Source organism: Lithobates pipiens, unplaced genomic scaffold (genome assembly GCF_037356315.1).
Source record: "Lithobates pipiens isolate NorthernLeopardFrog02 unplaced genomic scaffold, aLitPip1_a1.2 Scaffold_18, whole genome shotgun sequence".
Taxonomy (NCBI): Eukaryota; Metazoa; Chordata; class Amphibia; order Anura; family Ranidae; genus Lithobates; species Lithobates pipiens.
In genome coordinates this window covers 67,669,112-67,690,987 of record NW_027507758.1, presented here as the reverse complement: position 1 = coordinate 67,690,987, position 21,876 = coordinate 67,669,112, and the positions used below count along the sequence as shown (strand labels likewise).

The 21,876-nt window shown below is 40.4% G+C and overlaps 1 protein-coding gene across 1 annotated transcript in view; it reads left to right on the top strand.

Annotated features, from left to right (window-relative positions):
* The first annotated feature begins 19,357 nt into the window (after nt 1–19,357).
* Nucleotides 19,358–21,876, top strand: part of LOC143986676 (usherin-like) — a 105,207-nt gene continuing 102,688 nt past the window's right edge. The window contains exon 1 of the mRNA XM_077485083.1: nt 19,358–20,868. Coding sequence (XP_077341209.1) covers nt 19,358–20,868 — 1,511 coding nt within the window. The remainder of the gene's footprint in view (nt 20,869–21,876) is intronic.

Sequence of the window (21,876 nt, the reverse complement as noted above, 5' to 3'; positions counted from 1 at the left end):
ATATGAATTGCAGTGCAGCTAAAACACTGATGGTATACCCATTCGATGACCTTTTATGTAAATCCGCTACCTCTTCCCAACTCGTTTTGTCCTATGTAATGACCGCAGCCCCTGCAGAACAAAATTCATTGGGCAGAGTTAGTGGACTGATGGCACACGCTGTTAGATGGGTATACTTACAGTGACAGTCGTGTGTGTTTTTCCCGGCTGCAGTGGATTTTACTGTTGTGGTATTTCTAGAAAATTGTATCTCCTACTACACCATTAGAGCTCTCTCATTTTAGATTTTTTTCAGTCATATGGGAGAATATTCATGACACTGATTAGGAGCAGTGGAAAGTTCAGCAGCACAGGAGCCCCAGATCTCCTTTATGGATATGGGTATTAACCTGTTTTACTAGTGAGCTCCTGAGCGTTCACCTTGATAGTCTGGTGGTGGTTGATTATGGTCGCACACTCTGATCCCCCTGAGCACCGATTCTGACCTCTTTTGCAAGGTCCTGAGCGTTCACCTTGATTGTCTGGTGGTGGTTGATGATGGTCCCACACTATGATCACTCTGAGCACAGATTTTGTCATATGTTGATCGGCCAGAGTTCAAAACTGAATATTATGAAGACCTTGATTAAGGTGGTGCTTATTTATAGCCCTGCAATTCATATTTTGGGTTTTATCAAGGACTTTATATATCATTCTTTTTGCTAGATGCTTTTTGTGTATTAGCATAGATTGCTGTTTTTGTTTTATGTTTTAAATATGTTTTGAAATCTTTTGTCTACAGATGGCAAAAAATAGTAATGATTGTTAAAAGTCCCTCTAGTCTTTTTTTCATACTGATAAAGTATAAATGATTGTCCAAAGTTGGAGTCCTTGATGGTACTTTGTAGGTTTGTATTTCATCATGAATTAAGACCCGTGCGAGGTTCTTTGAGTTAATGGTTTGGCTCTGCATCTCGCTGTGATCAGTTCCAGTAGATTGTCCGGGCTTTTAAAACCATAACCCCCACAAGTCATGCTGATGGACTAATCTAGAGGGGTATCAGAGCAATCATTTTAATCAAAATAAAAGAGAAGGAAAACTACAATGGAGAGACACATGACCAGCAGCATGGAAAAATGTACATTTCAAAGCCATTTTCTGTTTAGCATGTTCATTCCACTATTAATATGATTTCTTCAGTGCCATCCTGCTCTCCTGTCTGTGACTAGAAGAGATTATGTTCAATGTGGACACCCACTTCAGATGACTTTCACCAACTGTCATTGGAAAAAATGAAAAACTACATAGATAATAATACACTGTTGTTAGTTTAAAGAAAACTTTTAATGAGAAAAACAATTGAATCCTGCACATGCCAGATGTCTGGCTGTTATACTGCCCGCTGGTTTCATTAACCTCCCTGGTGGTATGATTATTTCAGATTTTAGGTGCTGAAAGTGGTACCATTATTTTGCATGGAAATTTGGCGTTTTATATTGTAGGCCTGTAATTCTTAGAAATAATTCACTTAAATCTGTCCAAACAAGAGTCTAATAGACATCCTGGGTATGATAAAATTTGAAATATGAAATTATAAATTATAATATATATATATATATATATATATATATATATATAATAAAATAAATAACTATAAATAATTATAACAAATAATAACATAATAATAAAAATGATTCATTAATGTAATCAAATCAAAAACACTGAAATATGCTGAGTTGCAGAATTATCGCTGTCCTTACTTTTAGTGTTTGATGATGAATTTCTCCACAAATTACTATTGCTCAATTCTGCGAGTGATTCTAATTTATTATCGCTGTTTTCTAGCTGGTCTATAACCACTTTTGGTGTAAACGGATATTTTTTTTTTTTTTGATATCTCCAGTTTCCAGGCATAAAGAACAGTATTTATCATATAAAACTGTATGCAGGGCACTGGACAAACTACTAGGGACAAAGGGGATGTGTAATTATTTGATACAGTACTGTAATCTGCAAGATTACAGTATACTGTATCTATACTGTGTATTTTACTTTTTGAATTTGGCGCTGAACTCTGTCCCCGTGCGTCTCAACGCTCGCAGGGAACGGAGCTCGACACTGTGACAGAATGAGCGGAGGACGGCTCGCAGATCACAGCAGGGGGACATCGCTGGATCCAGGGGACAAGGTAAGTAAACCCCTCCATGGATCCAGCGATGCGGTCCCGAGTTTCGCTCGGGAATACCGCTTATGGTATTTAAATCTTACCCCGAGCCAGACTCGGGGAATACCGCCAGGGAGCTACGCCACTAGCCCAGAACAAGAATGCAGATAACGATTTAAAGTGTATCTAAACCCAAGAACAAACATGTACATTATTGCAGCTTACCAGCAATTAGACGCCATGGCTGCATTTGTTTTCTTTTATATTAAACAGTTTTTCTTTATTTTCACCTGGTGTTCCTGCCAGTAACACACTTCCTGTTCTATAGTCACAATGCATATTCACTGTACTGTATCTATGGAGGAGTACCACTGGTATCTGACGATAAGGGAGTATGTTAGGACTACAGAATACCTTTGGCTACATCATTTCCATAACATAGGAGTGAGGTCTTCTTTAGTTCACAGAAGATAGCTGAAAAGGCTGTCTGTCTATTTAGGAGGTTCAAAATTAGCCAAGCAGCTAGCATTTTTAGAATAATAAGGTCAGCAATATTTGACTGCATGCTTTTCTTGGGAAAGGTTTATTCTAACACTGAATCCACAAACATTATGGGGTTGATTTACTAAAGGCAAATAGACTGTTCACTCTGCAAAGTGCAGTTGCTCCAGAGATTTTTTCCTTTAATATATTTTTATTAAAAGGATGGCATTGTACAACAATAATACAAAGAAAAGGAAAAACAAAAGGGAGTAATTTATGCTTAATGACCATTGCCTAAATATGCTTAAGTTAGCCAGATTTTATATTTACCATTCCCACTTGTATTCTCACAAAATAAAAAATTTTAAATTGCCTAAAAATTGCAGACACATTCGCTATCATTGCCAGTTTTTATATACCGTATTTATCGGCGTATAACGCACACTTTTTCCCCCTTAAAATTGGTGGAAAGTCGTGGGTGCGTGTTATACGCCGATCACCACTGTCTGCGAGTCTAAAATACTGAGCGCCGCCGAAAAATACAGAGCGCCGCCGAAAAATACAGAGCGCCGCCGAAAAATACAGAGTGCCGCCGAAAAATGCCGAGCGCCGCCGAACAAGACAGAGCCGATTGCTCGGCTCGGCTCCGCACGTAGTCCCGCCTCCCTGCTGTTTCTCTAGCGAGCGCTGCCGAAAAAGACCGAGCCGACTGTACTATGTACTCGGCTCGGCTTGCAGTCCCGCCCATACTGGGCAGGACTGCGAGCGGAGCCCAGCCAAATACACAGTACAGACGGATTATCTGGATTCACTATCAATTGGTCCAAATCTGTAATTATGCCCCTTGATCCACTTAAATCTCCCCTCCCTGCAGAGACGTCCCAAATCATCTTTGTGAGGAATTCTCCTTAATAAGGAAACAATTTTATCAATACCTCCAATTCGGTCACATGCTACAAACCCAGGCACAGACTGTTAGTTTATCTGTCGCTAAGTCTTTACTTCTTTCCCAAGCATTCATAATACATAGTATCCTACCGCACACCCGTTCAATTGTATGATTGAGGAAGAAGAGATTCTCCCTTATGCCCAAAGTGTACCATCCATAGGGGAGACTTCATACATATGATCTGGCGCTGTCCAAAGTTTACCAGATATTGGACGGAAATCTCCACTTTGGCCAAAATGCCCATACCATCTACCCCATTAGTGTGCCTCTTAGGAGTGATTGATGCTGAAATGTATCTAAATGGTATTTACATTATGGTAACCAGACTGCTACAGTATACCTGGCTAGGAAACGTATAGCATGCTTCTGGCTGGCATCTGCTGTGCCTACTAGTCCCAAATGTATTACTTATGTTAACTCTCTTCTCCTCAGGGAACAGTTTGCATATCGACATCGCAATGAGGTTAAAAAGTTTAACTTTATATGGCAGACCTGGTTGGATGACCCTAACCTTGCTCCTCCACAGTTAGATAGATGGATAGATTGCTATGGGGCTTCTCCTACATTATATATGACATGTAGATGAAACATCATTCAATGCATTTACCTAAAAACAAGCTCAGAGAAAGGTTGTTTTTTTTTTATTTTAACTTTTCTTTCTGTTTTGTTTTAAGTTTTACCAGTAAAAATATTATATGGGCTTGGTACCAGGTAATTGCATACTCTGCATTTGGGTATATACACTATGTATACGTTTCTGTTGCTACTTTCTATGTATAGTTACCCATTATCTTTGTCAATAAAAGTTTTAATGAAAAAAAAAAAGTTAGCAGTATCCTGATCTAATCTTGGAGGGGCTGTATTCAAAATGTATTGGGCCATTATTTTGCGTCCCTTTGTGTTCTATAATATTTTGAAAGGTCCAAGCAATGTATTCAGAAGTATCTACTAAGCCCTTATTAGGGCATCGAAGTTTGGAAATATAAGTACAATTTGGTCTAGTGTGAATTGACCTGGCCAGTGGTCTACCTGCCTTATTACCAAATTCATACATAGTACTATGCATTCAGTCTTTATGTTTAAAGTATGCCATGTCAATTATATGTAAAAGATCTTTCCGTTGCTTTTCTAATAGCTGAAATACATGAGCCTCAAGTGAACTTTTATGGGTAAACTCAAGCTTATGAGTTCCTGTAGAAGCTGGGATCCTCAGAAATGAGGATCCCCCTTATGTCACACTTCAAAGCCTCCCTTTTAAATGGTTGCACTGTCATATCCCATGTGTGAGCTGATAAAAACTGATAAATCAATTGTCTAACCGCCGTGCATGTCGATTCATTTTTTAAGAGGCTTTCATTCAGCCTCCATAAAGCTACAGGTTTAGAAAATTGAGGTGTATTTATTAAGAAAAAATAGTAGGAAATGGTCTATCCAAAGTTGAGTTCCAATGTACACATAGGGAAATGAAAAAAAAAACAGCATTTTTGCTTGCACATGATTGGATGATGGAAGTCAGCAGAGCTTCTGCTTATTTACTAAGCTCTGGAGCAACTGCATCTTGCAAAGTGGACAGTCTTTTTGCCTTTGGTAAATCAACCCCAATAAGTATAGATAACGTTGATTTATTTATTTTTGTTTTGTTTTGCCAGGAGTTCAGTGAGATACTGAAACATTCTAGCCAAATTTCACAATTTCAAGAAAATTAATTGTAGGCAAAGTATAAAGCCCCTTTCACACGATAAGCATGCTCCGATCCGCCTGTCCATTTTTCAGGTCGATCCAAGGGGGCCACCCATTGACTCCTATGGGCAGGCGGATGTCAGCAGAGATTTGTCCGCTGACACCCATCTGCCATCCGATCGAGACAGACGTATGGCGATACGTCTGCCATTCATCTGGCGGATCGGATTTGATGAGATCTGATGACAAAACGACATGCTGTCTGTTTTCGTCCGATCTCCCAATAGAAATCAGCGGGGCTCTGACAAGTCCCTCCTTGCTCAGTGAGCAGAGACAAACCTGTCATCTACCGGCTTAGCGGAAATCAATGGAGCGCTCTCCCACTGAGCTAGCGGAGTCCTCTGAGTGGATCAACCCCGTGTGAAAGGGACCTTAGATGAAAGTAGTGTGTTTTTTGGATTGTAAGGGTGCAGCCTTTTTAAATGACTCCTGAGGGATACAGAAACGAATTAGTGGGTTTTACAAGTGAAAATAATGTATTTAAAGTAGAACTCCAGCAAAAAGTAACAAGATATGAATAAATAGCCTATCAAAGTATTAAATAACAAAACCCGTGTTTACTGCAATATTCACCTTCAATCCAAAGATTCCCCCTACTCTGTCTACACTGTGGGGGTTATTTACTAAAGGCAAATCCACGTTGCACTACAAGAGCAAACTACAAGTGCAAAGTGCACTTGAAATTGCACTGAAAGTGCACTTGGAAGTAAAGTCACTGTAGATCCGAGGGAGACATGCAAGGAAAATAAAAAACTGCATTTTAGCTTACACATGATTGGATGATAAAATCAGCAGAGCTTCCCCTCATTTCAGATATACCCCTTATATTTACAGTGACTGCACTTCCACTTCAGTGCAATTTCAAGTGCACTTTGCACTTGTAGTGCAAAGTGGATTTGCCTTTTGTAAATAACCCCCTATGTTACCCTTTGTCCTGTTTGCAGCTTGATATACAACGAAATGCTCCTGTCCTCCAATTGACCAGACTGTGTAAACAAATCTTGAAACTTTGGGCTCCATTCACATTAGCGCAACTCCAAAGATGCAGGGTTTTCAGTGTGACAAAGTAGTGCAGGCACCTTTTTTTAAGCTGCTGGGGCTTTAAAGAGAAGTTCAGCTTCTATTAAAAAAAATAGTCAGCAGCTACAAATACTGCGATGTCGGCACCCGAAGCCGTCCTGTCCATCGGCTCCGGGTGCATGTTCTGGTGTTCTGTTAAAAAGTGTCCGGGCATCAAATAGTGTCTGCCCTGTACTACGCAGGCGCGGCACTTGCCCAGTATGGAGGAGAAGGACACTACGAAAGTCTCCGCACTGAGTCCAGGTTGAAGCCCCACCATCCAAGTGGACATACGGTTACTCATAGTAACAGGGCCGCTCGCCACGCTTCGGGCACGGCCTCGCTGCGCTCAGCTATTTTTTATTTTAACTCTATGTCCACTTGGATGGTGGGGCTTGAACCTGAACTCAGTGCGCAGGCGCCGTTTATCTTCGGAGATGTTCGGCTTCTCCTTGTCCTCCGTACTGTGCAAGCGCAGTACAGGGCGGACACTGTTTGATGGGGGACACTATTTGATACATCACCATGTGCATGTGCGAGTCACACTGAGCTTTCCGAATGGTTCCACTGTCTTCTGGGACCTGTGTGTGTCTCCCAGAAGGCAGCGGAGGGAAAGAGGAGGGGGTGTAAATGACGTAGGTTGCAGTGGAGCCCTTACACAGAAGTGAGAGCGAGTACCTGTTTTTGATAGGTGTCTGCTCAGCCCTCCCCCTGAAAGGTGCCAAATGTGGCACTGGGGGGGGGAAGTAGATAAGCAGAGCTTCAACTTTTGGGTGGAACTCTGCTTTAAAAGGTTACACACATTTTAATGGGTGATTTGTCATGCGACTTTGATGTCCAAAATCACATGGCAAGTCGCACAAGCATGAATGGAGCCTTAATATAAAGAACAAGTTGGCAGAAACTGGGAAAAGAATAAAATAAAATAAATCATTATGAGCACTTGGGATGCACAAATACATAGTGACTGTGTGACGGACAGCCTGACACCCCACCTGGGAGGCTCCGCCAAACAGTGCCCCCTGCCCTCCAAACCCTTCAAGCAGACCGATAGCTAATACCAGCCCTTTATCCCAAGCATCGTACACAGACAAGATGTTGAGGTAAAAATCAAAGGAATAACTTTATTGAACAGAAGTTTAGGTTTTTATACACTACAAAAATAGGGGCAGTCCCCACATGAACAATAAAAACAAATGTTACTACACAAGACAATAAATGAAACACATCCTTTACTTACCTAAGAGAAGCAACCATATCAACTTGGCCCTTGGGGCTCCAGCAGTATGGATGCTAGAGGGGCTGGCTTCATATACCCTTCACACAGCCACATGCGAACAAGAAAGTGCTACAGCGCATGTGCAGTGCTTTGAGTACCCACACCCGACTACAAGACCCATAAGGCTCGGCGGAATATTGCGGCAAGAATGAAGGGCGTGCCAACGGGGAGAGGAAAATTGGCATCCTGAATGCCTCAGCCACCCAAACAAAACCCTAAGGGCTGCAGCAGGGTATAGAAGATGCCAGGGTTGTGCAACTAGGGATCAGATGGAATAATCCATGCACCAGGGAATGAGCGTCAGATGAGAAGACCAAAACAGGGGAAAGAGGTGCAGCAGAACAGGACACCGCTGGGCAAATGCCTGCAGGTGCCCTGGGCATCCATGCAATCATGCATGGCATGCCCTGGCTCCAAATGCAAACAGACAGGAAGGTGCAAATCGAGTCAGCTAAGGAAGCAAGGGAGGATGCACCTATACAGATGGCAGTAGCCATAAGGGTGCATGACAGAGTGAATAAACAATATGAACACAACAATTGATCGGTTATTTTCTGTACAAAGACATTGCAAATACAAACACAAATGACACAAGCAACAATAATGACTGAAATTCTAAATAATAACCTTAATCTTAACTATGCGTAAAGTAATTTACTAAAATTTATTTTCTGCTGGTCACAGTTCATAGTAAATTTAAGCTTAAAGTCATTGCATGAGATAAGCTGCATAAATCGCATCAACTGATCATGGGGTACCTGTCCAAAATAACAAGACATCATCAATATAACGATGCCAGGAAACAATATACCTAAGATAATCGGAAATGTCCTCATGCGCAAATAGTTCCCTCTCCCACCCCCCAGTACAGGTTGGCATACGATGGGGCACAATGTGTTCCTACTGCAACCCCCTGCACCTGGAGGTAGTGGGAGGGCCCAAACATGAAGACATTTCGTGCAAGAATAAATTTCAGTCGTTTCAAAACAGAATCATATTTCTGGGCTGGTTATCCTCTTTCTCACAGGTGATTTGATGCTGGCGGTCAGGTGGGGGTTTGCTGGTGATTGCTCAGATAAGCGAGGGAAGGTTATGACAGAGTGAACTTTTCTTCATTTCATTTTAACAATTGTATTAAAGCATATTACATGTTAATTCCATGTGACTATTATACACTTTTTTTCTTCTTTGTGTTAGTCCCTTAACCATTAGTGTCTCTTAAAGTCCCACGAGGAAGCCATTACTGGCGAAACATGTCAGGAGCAGACACTGCAGTACCAGCTTTTACTTATTATACCCAAACTGACTATATCATGGACGTGTGTATTTTATCATTATCATCAATTAGATTGTTTTTATTATGTAGCAATTCAAGTTTGTACATTTTACCTTGATGGATTCTGTTTTTGGCACTGTTATAATGCCACTAGTTTTTCATTTCACTGCTACCAATATAGGGACGAGGTGCATTATAATATTGTTGCCTAGCCACTATTTCAAGAAACAATTTCTGTTTTTTCCAATAAAATACTGTTTTTATGCTATGCATCTCAGTGCATCTGGTGCCTGCAGCCTCTTTCAGTCACTACCTACAGTCAGGTCCATAAATATTGGGACAGCGACACAATTATAATACTTTTGGCTCTATACACCACCACAATGGATTTGAAATGAAACAAATTGTTCTTTAACTTGTTCTTTAACTTGTTCTTTAACTTGTTCTTTAACAAGATGTTCTTTTTAGACTTTCAGCTTTAATTTGAGGGTATTTAACAGTTTGTATATGAGCCTCCCACTTTTTAAGGGACCAAAAATAATGGGACAATTGGCTGCTCAGCTGTTCTATGGCCAGGTGAGTGTTATTCCTTCATTATCCCATTTACAAGGAGCAGATAAAAGGTCCAGAGTTCATTTCAAGTGTGCTTTTTGCATTTGGAATCTTTTGCTGTCAACTCTCAATATGAGATCCAAAGAACTGTCACTATCAGTGAAGCAAGCCATCATTAGGCTGAAAAAACAAAACAAACCCATCAGAGAGATAGCAAAAACAGGTGAGGCCAAATCAACTATTTGGAACATCCTTAAAAAGAAAGAATGCATCGGTGAGCTCAGCAACACCAAAAGACCCAGAAAACAACTGTGGTGGATGAACGAAGAATTCTTTCCCTGGTAAAGAAAACACCCTTCACGTCAGTTGGCCAGATCAAGAACACTCTCCGGGAGGTAGGTGTATGTGTTTCAAAGTCAACAATCAAGAGAAGACTTTGCCAGAGTGAATACAGAGGGTTCACCACAAGATGTAAACCATTGTTGAGCCTCAAAAATGGGAAGGCCAGATTAGAGTTTGCCAAACAACATCTAAAAAAGCCTTCACAGTTCTGGAACAACATCTTATGGACAGATGAGACCAAGATCAACTTGTACCAGAGCGATGGGAAGAGAAGAGTATGGAGAAGGAAAGAACTGCTCATGATCCAAAGCATACCACCTCATCAGTGAAGCATGGTGGTGGTAGTGTCATGGCGTGGGCATGTATGGCTGCCAATGGAACTGTTTCTCTTGTATTTATTGATGATGTAACTGCTGACAAAAGCAGCGGGATGAATTCTGAAATGTTTCAGGCAATATTATCTGCTCATATTCAGCAAAATGCTTCAGAACTCATTGGACGGCGCTTCACAGTGCAGATGGACAATGACCCGAAGCACACTGCGAAAGCAACCAAAGAGTTTTTTAAGGGAAAGAAGTGGAATGTTATGCAATGGCCATGTCAATCACCTGACCTGAATCCGATTGAGCATGCATTTCACTTACTGAAGACAAAAGTCAAGGGAAAATGCCCCAAGAACAAGCAGGAACTGAAGACAGTTGCAGTAGAGGCCTGGCAGAGCATCACCAGGGATGAAACCCAGTGTCTGGTGATGTCTATGCAGTCCAGACTTCAGGCTGTAATTGGCTGCAAAGGATTTGCAACCAAGTATTAAAAAGTGAAAGTTTGATTGATGATTGTTAATCTGTCCCATTATTTTTTGGCCCCTCAAAAAGTGGAAGGCACATATACAAACTGTTGTAATCCCTACACCATTCACCTGATTTGGATGTAAATACCTTTTAGAATTAAAGCTGAAAGTCTGCAGTTAAAGCACCTCTTGTTCGTTTTAATTTCAAATCCATTGTGGTAGTGCATAGAGCCAAAAAGTTTAGAATTGTGTCAATGTCCCAATATTTATGGACCTGACTGTATGTGCTTGCACTCACTGAAGCATCTGCCTCCTATCATTACTCTGGACCAGTTACTAATGGTGGCTGCAGTAGACCATGCATGCGCAATGTTTATTAGCATGACCGCTTGAGGTTGAGTTCACAGATGTGCGAATTGTATGTGTTTCTCTGCATCCAATTTGCATGACATGCAAGTGTGACCGGCTCTCAATGGAGCTGGTTCATACAGGTCCGGGGAAGCCATGGAGCAGATTGCAAAAGGGTCTGGTGCGTGTTTGGGTCAGGTTCAGGTGCAAATTCAGGCACAAATCTGGACCTGAATCGCACCTGAACAAGTGAACAGACACGCACCGGACCCCAGGCACAAAACCGCGGCCGCACATATGTGAACCCAGCCTGAAGGGTTTCATCAGGGATACAGGGGCAGCTTGACAACTCAGGAGCACAGTTGTCACACGGGACAGAGCGTTGTCACCCTATAACAGTAAATGCCTTACAATTTAGGCAGGATCACTAGTTTTTTTTTTTTTTTTAGAAAAAGCTGCAGATGAAACTAAAATTAGAATTAGTTTTAAATTTAAAAAACATAAGAGCTTACTGTATATTTCAGTAACTGTTTATATCCACTTTATTGCTTTTCTTGATTGTCTCTGGGCCTGAACATTAGAACAGAGTCTCTTTATGATGCAAAAAGTAAGGTTGTACATTCTGAATTTACCTGGTGGTGGTAAATTGACAAATGTAGAACACTCTAATATTTATAATCATATTCACACAATGACATTGAACATTCCTGTGACCTATCATGTGATAAATAATGCATCACAGCAGAGGCACATGGGATAATCTATGTATATTAACATCATATTTATATGTAAGACACAATGGGGAGGGTTTACTAAAGGCAAATAGACTGTGCACTTTGCAAGTGCATTTTCACTCATTTTCCCCAGAGCTTAGTAACCGTGGCAAAGCTCTACTGATTTCCATCATCCAATCACGTGGAAGAAAAAAATGCTTTTTTTTTTTCCTTTCATCTGATTGGGTATTCTTTGCAAAGTGAAGCTTTACTACATTGCATTTACTAGGGAAAATGTACTTTGATTTCGCCTTTAGTAAATCCACCCCAATGTCATTTCACACAAAGCTCATTGATGAAGTTCTCTTTAAGTACTCAAGCTGCAAAAAAACAACAAAAAGTGTTTGATAGTATTACCACCTAGGGGAGGAATGGACTCTCTTCTCAGGAATAAAACCTAATTGAACAGGTGCTGCTATTGACAATATACATATGCTTTTGCTTTATTGCCCACATGCTCCATGTTTCTTCTGGTAAGAGATAGTTCTAAAACGTCCCCAGGCAACCGGCAGTTTTCTATATAATCTGTTCGAGGTGATCACTATTTGCATTCCGGAGGAGATGTCCCTAATGCTATTGTGGTGCGGATTTTGCCGTAACCCTTCTATATATATTCTACATTATTCATCTTCCATGTGTTTGTCCGGCATCAAGTGTAAACAAACCATTCATCATACGCGGCTAGGCCCCTCCATGTGCTGCAAACACCGTCTACATTTTTCATGAAGATACGTTGCATATTATAAAAAGATTAGGATGCCGGAGAGGCTTGATGGATTTTAGACAGCCTTGTTATGCTAATAACAGGAGGTGCTTGGTTAGTTATATTGTAAAGGTGCTGAAGCAGGCATGTTTGTACATTCATAAAACTGGAACCCTGCCTTTGCAGTGGAAGTAGGCCCACAATTGGGACTATACACTCACCGGCCACTTTATTAGGTACACCTTGCTAGTACCGGGTTGGAATCCTTTTGCCTTCAGAACTGTCTTAATTCTTTGTGGCATAGATTCAACAAGGTGTTGGCAATATTATTCAGAGATTTTGGTCCATATTGACCTGATAGCATCACGCAATTGCTGCAGATTTGTCGGCTGCACATCCATGATGGGAATCTCCTGTTCCACCACATTCCAAAGGTGCTCCATTGGATTGAGATCTGGTGAGTGTGGAGGCCATTGGAGTCCAGTGACCTCATTGTCATGTTCAAGAAACCAGTGGTGAGATGATTTGAGCTTTGTGACATGGTGCATTATCAGGAGCCATCAGAAGAGTCATAAAGGGATGGACATGGTCAGCAACAATACTCGGGTAGGCCATGGCATTTAAACGATGCTCAGTTAATACTAATGCCGCGTACACACGACCGGACTTTTCAACATCAAAAGTCTGATGGAATGATTCTGGCAGACTATTCGATCGTGTGTGGGCTGCAGCGGACTTTTGATTTGCAAAAGTCTGACAGACTTTAGAAATGGAACATGTTTCAAATTTTTCCGCCAGAACTCCGCCGGACCCAGTTCCTACCGAGAAATCCGCTCGTGTGTATGCTAGTCCGACGGACAAAAACCAACGCTAGGGCAGCTATTGGCTACTGGCTATGAACTTCCTTATTCTAGTCCAGTCGTACGTCATCACGTTCGAATCCGTCGGACTTTGGTGCGATTGTGTGTGGCCAAGTCCGTTCATTCGGAAAGTCCGTCAGAACTCTGTCAGAACTCCGTCAAAACTCAGTCGAAAGTCTGTCGGACCTAAGTCCGGTCGTGTGTACGCGGCATTAGGGGCCCAAAATGTGCCAGGAAAATATCCCCCACACCATTACACTACCACCAGCCTTAACCTTTGATACGAGGCAGGATGAATCCATGCTTTCATGTTGTTTACACCAAATTCTGAATGTCGCAGCTGAAATTACGACTCTTCAGACCAGGCAACGCTTTTCCAATCTTTTGTCCAATTCTGGTGAGCCTGTGTGAATTGTAGCCCCAGTTTCCTGTTCTTAGCTGACAAGAGTGGCACCCGGTGTGGTCTTCTGCTGCGGTAGCCAATCTGCTTCAAGGTTCGATGTGTTGTGCGTTCAGAGATGATATTCTGCATACCTTGGTTGTAACGAGTGGTTATATGAGTTACTGTTGCTTCTATCATCTCAAACCAGTCTGCCCATTCTCCTCTGACATCAACAAGGCATTTTCCTCCACACAACCGCCACTCACTGGATATTTTCTCTTTTTTGGAACATTCTCTGTAAACCCCAGAGATGGTTGTGTATGAAAATCCCAGTAGATCAGCAGTTTTTTAAATACTTAGACCAGCCCGTATGGCACCAACAACCATGCCATGTTCAAAGTCACTTAAAGTGAAGTAAAGTGAAGGAAACTCTCGCTAAAGGAACCCAGACAGCAAAGAAATCCTGTAGAAAAATAATCCATCCTGATCCTTCACAATCCTCTCAAAGCCATAAAGAAGGGGGTTCAGCATATGGTTATGCCATTAAATACATATTAAGAACTAGCCTGCACACCAGATATGAAGTCCTAGATACAAAAAGTTGAGTTAAAAATAATATAATTTGATGCAGTCACCAAAAAAAAAAAAAAAAAAATAGTGCAAAAACAGCACAGTCTCATTATAAGATTTGGAGCAGAGTTCCACCATAAATTCTAGTTAGAAAAATCATAGTTCTGCAATGAAATTTACTGCAAAAGCATAGTTCCTCCATACAATGTAATGCTAAAATGTATTGTTTCACTCTAAAATTTTGTGTTGCATTCCTATAGACATCTATCAGTTTTTTTATGGTTATCTAAAACACATTGGTACGCCTATTCTATTTAAACATGCAAAATGCAAAAATTTTATAATATAATTTATTATTGGTAAATAGTATATTCTATATGGGAATTACAGTATGGTTTGATCTTTGGGATTAATATTGGCTACAAAGGTTCCCTAAATCTTATTTGAAAATGTGAATAACTATACAGAGTACACACAAGCAAAAAGCATGTGTTTTGCTTTGTCTCTTTTAGGTTACATTGCAGGAAAGCAGGGATCTCCAAACTTTTTTAAACAAAAGGCCAGTTTATTGTGCTTTAGACTTTAGGAGGGCCGGATTATGGCCAGTGAGAGTAGAAAAGGCCTCGAGCTTGGTGGTCAGTGCAGATAAACAAATTATATAGCACCTGTGGTCAGTAGAAGTAGGAAAAGTGCCCTATCAATAGTGTCAGTGGAAGGACTAGTGCACCATTGTCAGTGTCAGTGAGAGGGATAGTGCATTATTGTTGGTGTTGGTGGAAGAAATAGTGCCCAGTTGCTAGTGTCAGTGGAAGGAATGGTGCCCAATCATTGGTGTCAGTGGAAGAAATAGTGGTCCATTGAGGGTGTATGTGGAAGTAAGGAGGAATAATGTCAAGAGGAGAAATAATGCCATGTATCAATGAGTGAAGTAGTGCCCCAAGGGCCAGAAAAAGACAAGCATCTGGGCCAGTGGGTCACAGTTTGGAGACCACTGCAGTAAACAAGAATTCTGTACATACAAACCACTTACAACTGTAGTAAAATAATACACGACATACAGAATATTTACAGATATTTTCACAACACTCTACCTAACCTTCCTAGCAAATAAGCTATGACAATGGCCTGTATTGCCATAAGTATACACTAAAAAGTCACGTTGAATTACAGCAGCGTCACGTTCTCTGTAGGCAACCAGAACACCAGGCTTTTCAAGTAATTGCAGATTTGCAGAAATATGGCTTACTCGTACTGTAGATTTAGCTTCACCCCAGGAGAAGTTCTTACTTTGGTCTTGTGAATTCCCCTCTGGCATAGACCTTCCTTCCTTCTACCCATATTTTCTTCTTGTTATGGAGCCTCTTACTTCCACATAGGTCTTCTTTCAGACTCTCCCTTGTGTTTAGCACATGACTGTGTTATCTCAATTCTTGCCTCCCCCATTTCTTTCCAACATCACTTCCTGTTTAACTAGTCTTTATGAACCAGTTAAACAAGTTAATTAGCATTTGCTTTGCAGAAGCCCAGGTTCTGAATTCTAGATGTTAGCTATAATGTATTATTCCATATATTTTTGCTATTAAAAAAGTCACTAAAATAGTCATGATAACACAGTATGCCTATACACAGTGTTTCACATAGTATATGCATATGTTCTTTTTAAACATGACATAAGTTGGCCATGCACTAGTAGATGTTTGAACGACAATTGGATGAAAAATCACAGTGCATTCAATGATGTAAACCAAATTCACAGTAAGAAATTAATTCATTCGAGAAAAATGTTCCAATCTACTTCTTTAAATTTCCTTGTCACTGTGGTTAAAAACACACATCATTTTTACCCCACTAACGATTTGAAAATTGAACAAAAATTCTTAAAACAAAAAATGTATACTAGTGTATGGGCAGCTTTGGTGAAGGTTCTGAATCTACTATGTGTCTTCTTATATTGCAGTATGTCCAATAACATGAATACCTTTTAAATGTGCTATATATGATATTATTTCTACGTGTGTATCTCCATATCTATAATACTTCTTTTGTAAAATAGGGAACATCATATGAAGCTAAAGTATTTGGTCTGCTTCCTTCTACAATATATCACCTATGCATTGAGGCTGCCAACAGTGCCGGGAGTGTGTCCAGTGGATTGACATCTGTACAGACCTGGGAAGCTCCACCAAGTGGATTGAATAACTTCACTGTAGAGAAGAGAGAAAGTGGCCGGGCGTTGCTGCTACAGTGGTCAGCACCTCAGAGAACCAACGGCATACTGCTGGTATGTCACTGTGTATGCCATACGAATAAAGTTTTAAAATTGTCGGCATGTCCCGCCAAATGTCATTGATAGCTTCTTTGTTAAAAAAAAAAAAGAAAAAGAAAAAACAGCACACATACCTCTATAAAGGACTGTTATATATTTTGGGGTGGGGAGGGGACCTTTGGAGGAGTTTATGTGCTATTTTTTTTGTTTTTTTTATAAAAAGAAACTGTCAATGAATTTAATTTGTTTGGAATTTAAACTGTAGTTTTCTTTGTAAATATAATTTTTGCTGTAGCATATCCTACAGCAACAATGAAAAAAAATTGCATAGAGCCCCCATAAAATACATACCAAACCCTTTGAGTCTGCTATGGATTTTAAAGGATTACCTCACACAAAAAAAAACAAAAGAAATGTGTAAGATCCCCAGGAAATCCATACCAGACATTTAATCAGACCTTTTAATCTGAGCATACAGCCTGGTTGGCCAGTTAAGTGGGCCCCGAACCATACCAGGCCACCATGCCATCAATGTAGACAAGGGCCTCTTCCCCACAATCCTTGCCCAGTGGCTGTGGTAGTTTGCAGACAGAGGGCTTATTGGAATCTGGAAGCTCCCTTTGAAAATAAGGGGGGCCCTAGATTCCCCCCAATGAATTAGTATGGGGTATATAGTACCCCTGCTCATTTACAAAAAAAAGCTGTAACCTAGAAATAAAGACATCCAATTATTTGACAAGTCCTTATTAAAAAAAAAAAAAAATAAATAAATAAATAAATAAACTGCGCTCAGGAAAAAGGTGCAACTATTAAAAAGAAATATAAAGAATAACATAAAAAAATATATAAGAAAAATAAAGGCTGCAGCTCTAAGTGGGATACACACACTAGAATAAATATAAGAAAATTTGGAAAGCTGCGCCAATGGTCCTATTCAATATTAAAAAACCACACAAAGAAATATAAATAGGGAATTGATAGCCCACACAGAAGATGAATATGTGTTATCTAGAAAATATATATGTTACCTAAAAAATATTTTACATTAACATTACACAAATATGGCTGCAAGAAATTATAAAAGATGTAGAAATAACATGTAGCAGCTTGCAAAAAGCTGGGACTGGAAAATAAAGTCCAGGTTATCCGTGCTCATCAAGTCACCGCGGTGAATCCAAACACAACTGTAAACGAGTGCCCGTCACCAGAATTTTAATGCGCTTACCGGATGCAGGTTAAATAATAGCCTCAGTACAATTTAGCCAAGATAGATTATGATCTCATCACGATTCCACTATCGCCGGTATATGGCAGCATCACAGCACTAAAAAAACTCTGACAGTCGGCAATCAGGTGTATCTCCAGCGTCAACCTAAGAAAGAAAGAAATGCCTCCATAGCGTAAAACCATTCACATAATTTATTAAAGATTTAAATATCGCACTTACATACAAACTTCTTAAAACAGCATCGAATCATAAAAGCCGGCCGACATTCAAAAAAGCGTCCCGTCCTCCCGTCCTCCCCTCGTAGAGCGTGGTGGCGTCACTGCGTACCTTCCCAGATGCGTTTCGTCATAGGTGACGTTATTTAAAAAAACAAAAAAAAACAAAAGAAAAGTCCCTCATTGCAAATCCATCATCAATCACGATACCCACCACCTGCCAAATTGATGCTTTGATATTGCTTTATATGTAACTTCAACAGCTTATATTCCTGGAATTTGCCAAGTGGTTTCCACAAGAGGCACTGAAATTTGTTCAAATATTATAGTATGCCTTATTTATCCTATGCTTATTATGATTTGAGTAGGATCCTGATATTTTCAGTTTAAAGCTTTACTCCAGGCGTATAGAAAATACACAGTGTGAGGGGCTTAGCTCAGCAGCGGAGGTGTGTGACCCCCTGGATGAGTTCACTACATAAAAATTAGGCACAATAAAAAGTATTGAAGGTGAAAAAGACAAAAATGTGGTTTATTTGCACTATATACAAGGGAAAAAATAGCAGGAAAACAAAAAGAAACATGAAAATAAATCCTTGCCAACTTGGTCTCTTACTACACATGCAGGTTCCCTAGCTATCAACTAGGTGCAGCCTTGTGCTGCCCCCAGCACCTATCTCCCTGTTTATGAGGATTGCCACACAGGCGTTGTCTCACCACACAGGTTGGTATCACGCTCCCCAGTCTACACAGCACAAAACTTATGGATGGAAGGATGGAACCAGCCTGGGAACTTTTGTAGAGGCCCTAATGAGCCAACTTGCTTGAGCTGGGCTTATTATGTCACCAATAAAGTACTCTCAGCACTTCCCCCTAGTGGAACAAATCAGCATAGAGCCTGAATTTAGGACACACATACCTGCCATCCTGGATGCAACCAGGTAATTTTACCTGCCTGCTGTCACAACAGATATTAATGCAGCTCTGAAATTATTACTACATACATGTTTTTTTAAGCAAGCAGCTCAAGTACCTGAATGTGAAATGGTATCAGCTTTTTGCAGTTCATGTACAGCAGAGCTCAGAAGGCAGGAAGTTTTAGCCCAAGCCCATGGTAAACTGTCATATAATAGCAGACCAACCAGCTGAGTTCAACCAAACCTTAGCTCAACTCTAGTAGGGAGGAGACCTGTAAGTGAAACTGCATCGGAGAAAGATCAGCACCCCACACCCTGCAATGCTGGATTGTGCTGTGTGACACAGCTGTGTAAATCCTGGTACTGGATAGACGGAATACAGTACATATTTTATCTGTTTATTTAGCTGTTTTTCTGGTGTTCAGCCTTGGGTTGCAATCAAAACTATTTTATCACTTACATGTCTTTCATTTTTGTCCAGATGTACAATATCTATAGTGACGATAACCTGGAATACAGTGGCCTGGCTCAGCAGTTTTTATTTCGTCGTCTGGAACCTTTCACGGTCTATTATTTGGTACTTGAAGCTTGTACATCTGCTGGATGCACCCGAACATTTCCTCAACGTATCCAAACAGAAGAAGCTTCTCCATCCTCTTTGCTTCCCCCTAATATCCTATCCCTTAATGCCAGCCACATCACACTTTCTTGGTCTAATCCGTCCCAACCAAATGGGAAAATGGTTCGCTATGAAGTAATTAAAAGGTGCACTCAAGAGAACTCTCCAGGCAACAAGAAAAAAATGAATGAAAATGTTGTTTTTAAAGAAACCAACACAGAACAGAAGGTGTTTACATTTACAGATGTTGGTGTACACCCATGGACACATTATGAGTATAAAATTCGTGGGTGGAACTCTGTTGGGTACACAGATAGCCCATGGATGGTGGCTCAGACTAGTCAAGCGGCTCCTGGTCATCTTATTCCTCCAAAGGTATCTCACATTGATAATCCCAATCAAATCATTATCCAGTGGTCAAAACCAAGAGATGAAAATGGCAATGTTGTTTATTTCAGATTGCAAAAAAACAACCTTCCATTACCTTTTAGCTTTGATAGTTCAACATTTAATTATACAGACAAAGATGTTTTACCTTATACCGAGTACACTTATTCCATAACAGCCTGCACGTTAGGTGGCTGCACCACCAGTAACCCTACTCCTATAAAAACTCTAGAAGGGCCACCAAAATTTGTAAAACCACCTATTGTTCAGCCTCTCAGCTCCAGTGAGGTCAATGTGATTTGGGATCCACCATCCGTGCCCAATGGGGAAATTACAAAGTACATCATTCAAATAGATAATGAGACATATTTTGCTGGGAAGAGATTGTCCAAGAACATATCCAGCTTATTACCTTTTACGTTATATAACATCAGCTTGGTGGCCTGTACTAGCGGAGGCTGCACAACTAGCTCACGGACTCACTTTCGAACAATGGAAGCTCCGCCATCACACATCAAACCTCCAAGTTTTACAGTCACAAGTGCCCAATCTATTAAACTATCATGGCAAAGCCCCGACAAGCCCAATGGTGAAATCAGAAATTATGAACTATATCGAAATGGCCAGCTGATTTATGCTGGTTTGGATACTCATTATCATGACTTTGGCCTACAACCTGGGACAGAAGTTACATATATCATCCAAGCAACTAACAGCAAAGGGAGTTGCTTAAGTAGTCCTTCCAGAATTAGAACTCACCCATCTTCACCCTCTGGGATGGAGCCACCTCAACTACAAGCTGTAAGTGCCCATGAGATTCTGGGCACTTGGCAAGCACCTCTGAAGACCAATGGGGAAATACTCAACTATACTCTCTTTGTTCATCACCCAGCTGAAATGAAGGTCACACAGTACCACTTTAACAGTTCATTTGTTTCTCGGACTGAACATTCTTTTGTAATAAAGAATCTAAACCCATATACTCAGTAAGTTTAAATGCCTTAACGTTTAAGCTTGTATACCATCTTACAATTTCTGAACTTCTGGTTTATGATTTTTTTTTTATCTCTGTCCTTTTCCCATGCTTCTAAGAGAATTCTTAACCCACCCCTTTCTGCCTGTTAAATAGTCATTATTAGTCCAGAATCTGTCTCCAGTTGTTCAAAGTGTATAGCTGGTAAGTATTTTCTCTGCCGTTTTTAGCAATCCTGTCACAGATGTGTTCTTGGCAGCAACAGGATTACTAGTGTGACATGACCCTAGGTGAGGGAAAAATCTCTTTAATGGAGCCCTGGACAGGAGTAGAAATTTGGCAGCGGTTCAAACCCTTCCCCACACTATTCAAAACTTTTAAAAAGTTAATACATAAAGCACATTTTATGGGCCCACCTATGTTTTTGCTGTGTAGTCTAATGAACCAAGTAAGGTTTCCTCCCCTCTTTCTATATATAAAATCTGTGTTAAAAAAAAAATGTAAAGCTCAAGTTTACTCAGCCTATAGTTTGCATTAGCCATGGCTGCACAGATGCTTCCTGTGAAGGCAACGTCATTATTGCCTTCATAGAAATCTTGTGCCTAAACTGCAAGATCTCATGAGATCTTTCAGTATTTTCATACTGTACATGTGCGTGATCGCTTCATCTCCTGCATGCGATGTACAACACTACATGCATTTGTTGCAACAAAAAAAAACCTTCCCCCGAGGGCTCACAATTTTGTATGCAATGGATACATATAGTGTTGTATGGCACACACAGGAGGATAAAGCGCATGATGTCATGTGCTTCATTTCGTGCATGTGCAGTATCATACTGATTTTTAAATGTAAACAAAAAGTGTCAGAATTTGCCTAGTCTAAAAATGGTTAAAATCAAGGGATGCTGATTGAAACCATGCTAATAGTTTTGTTAATCTTATCCAATCTGCATGGATGGCTTTTCTTTAAAGTCTGTTCGTTAAGTGTTTCTAAACCCAGGACCCTGAATTCACTATAT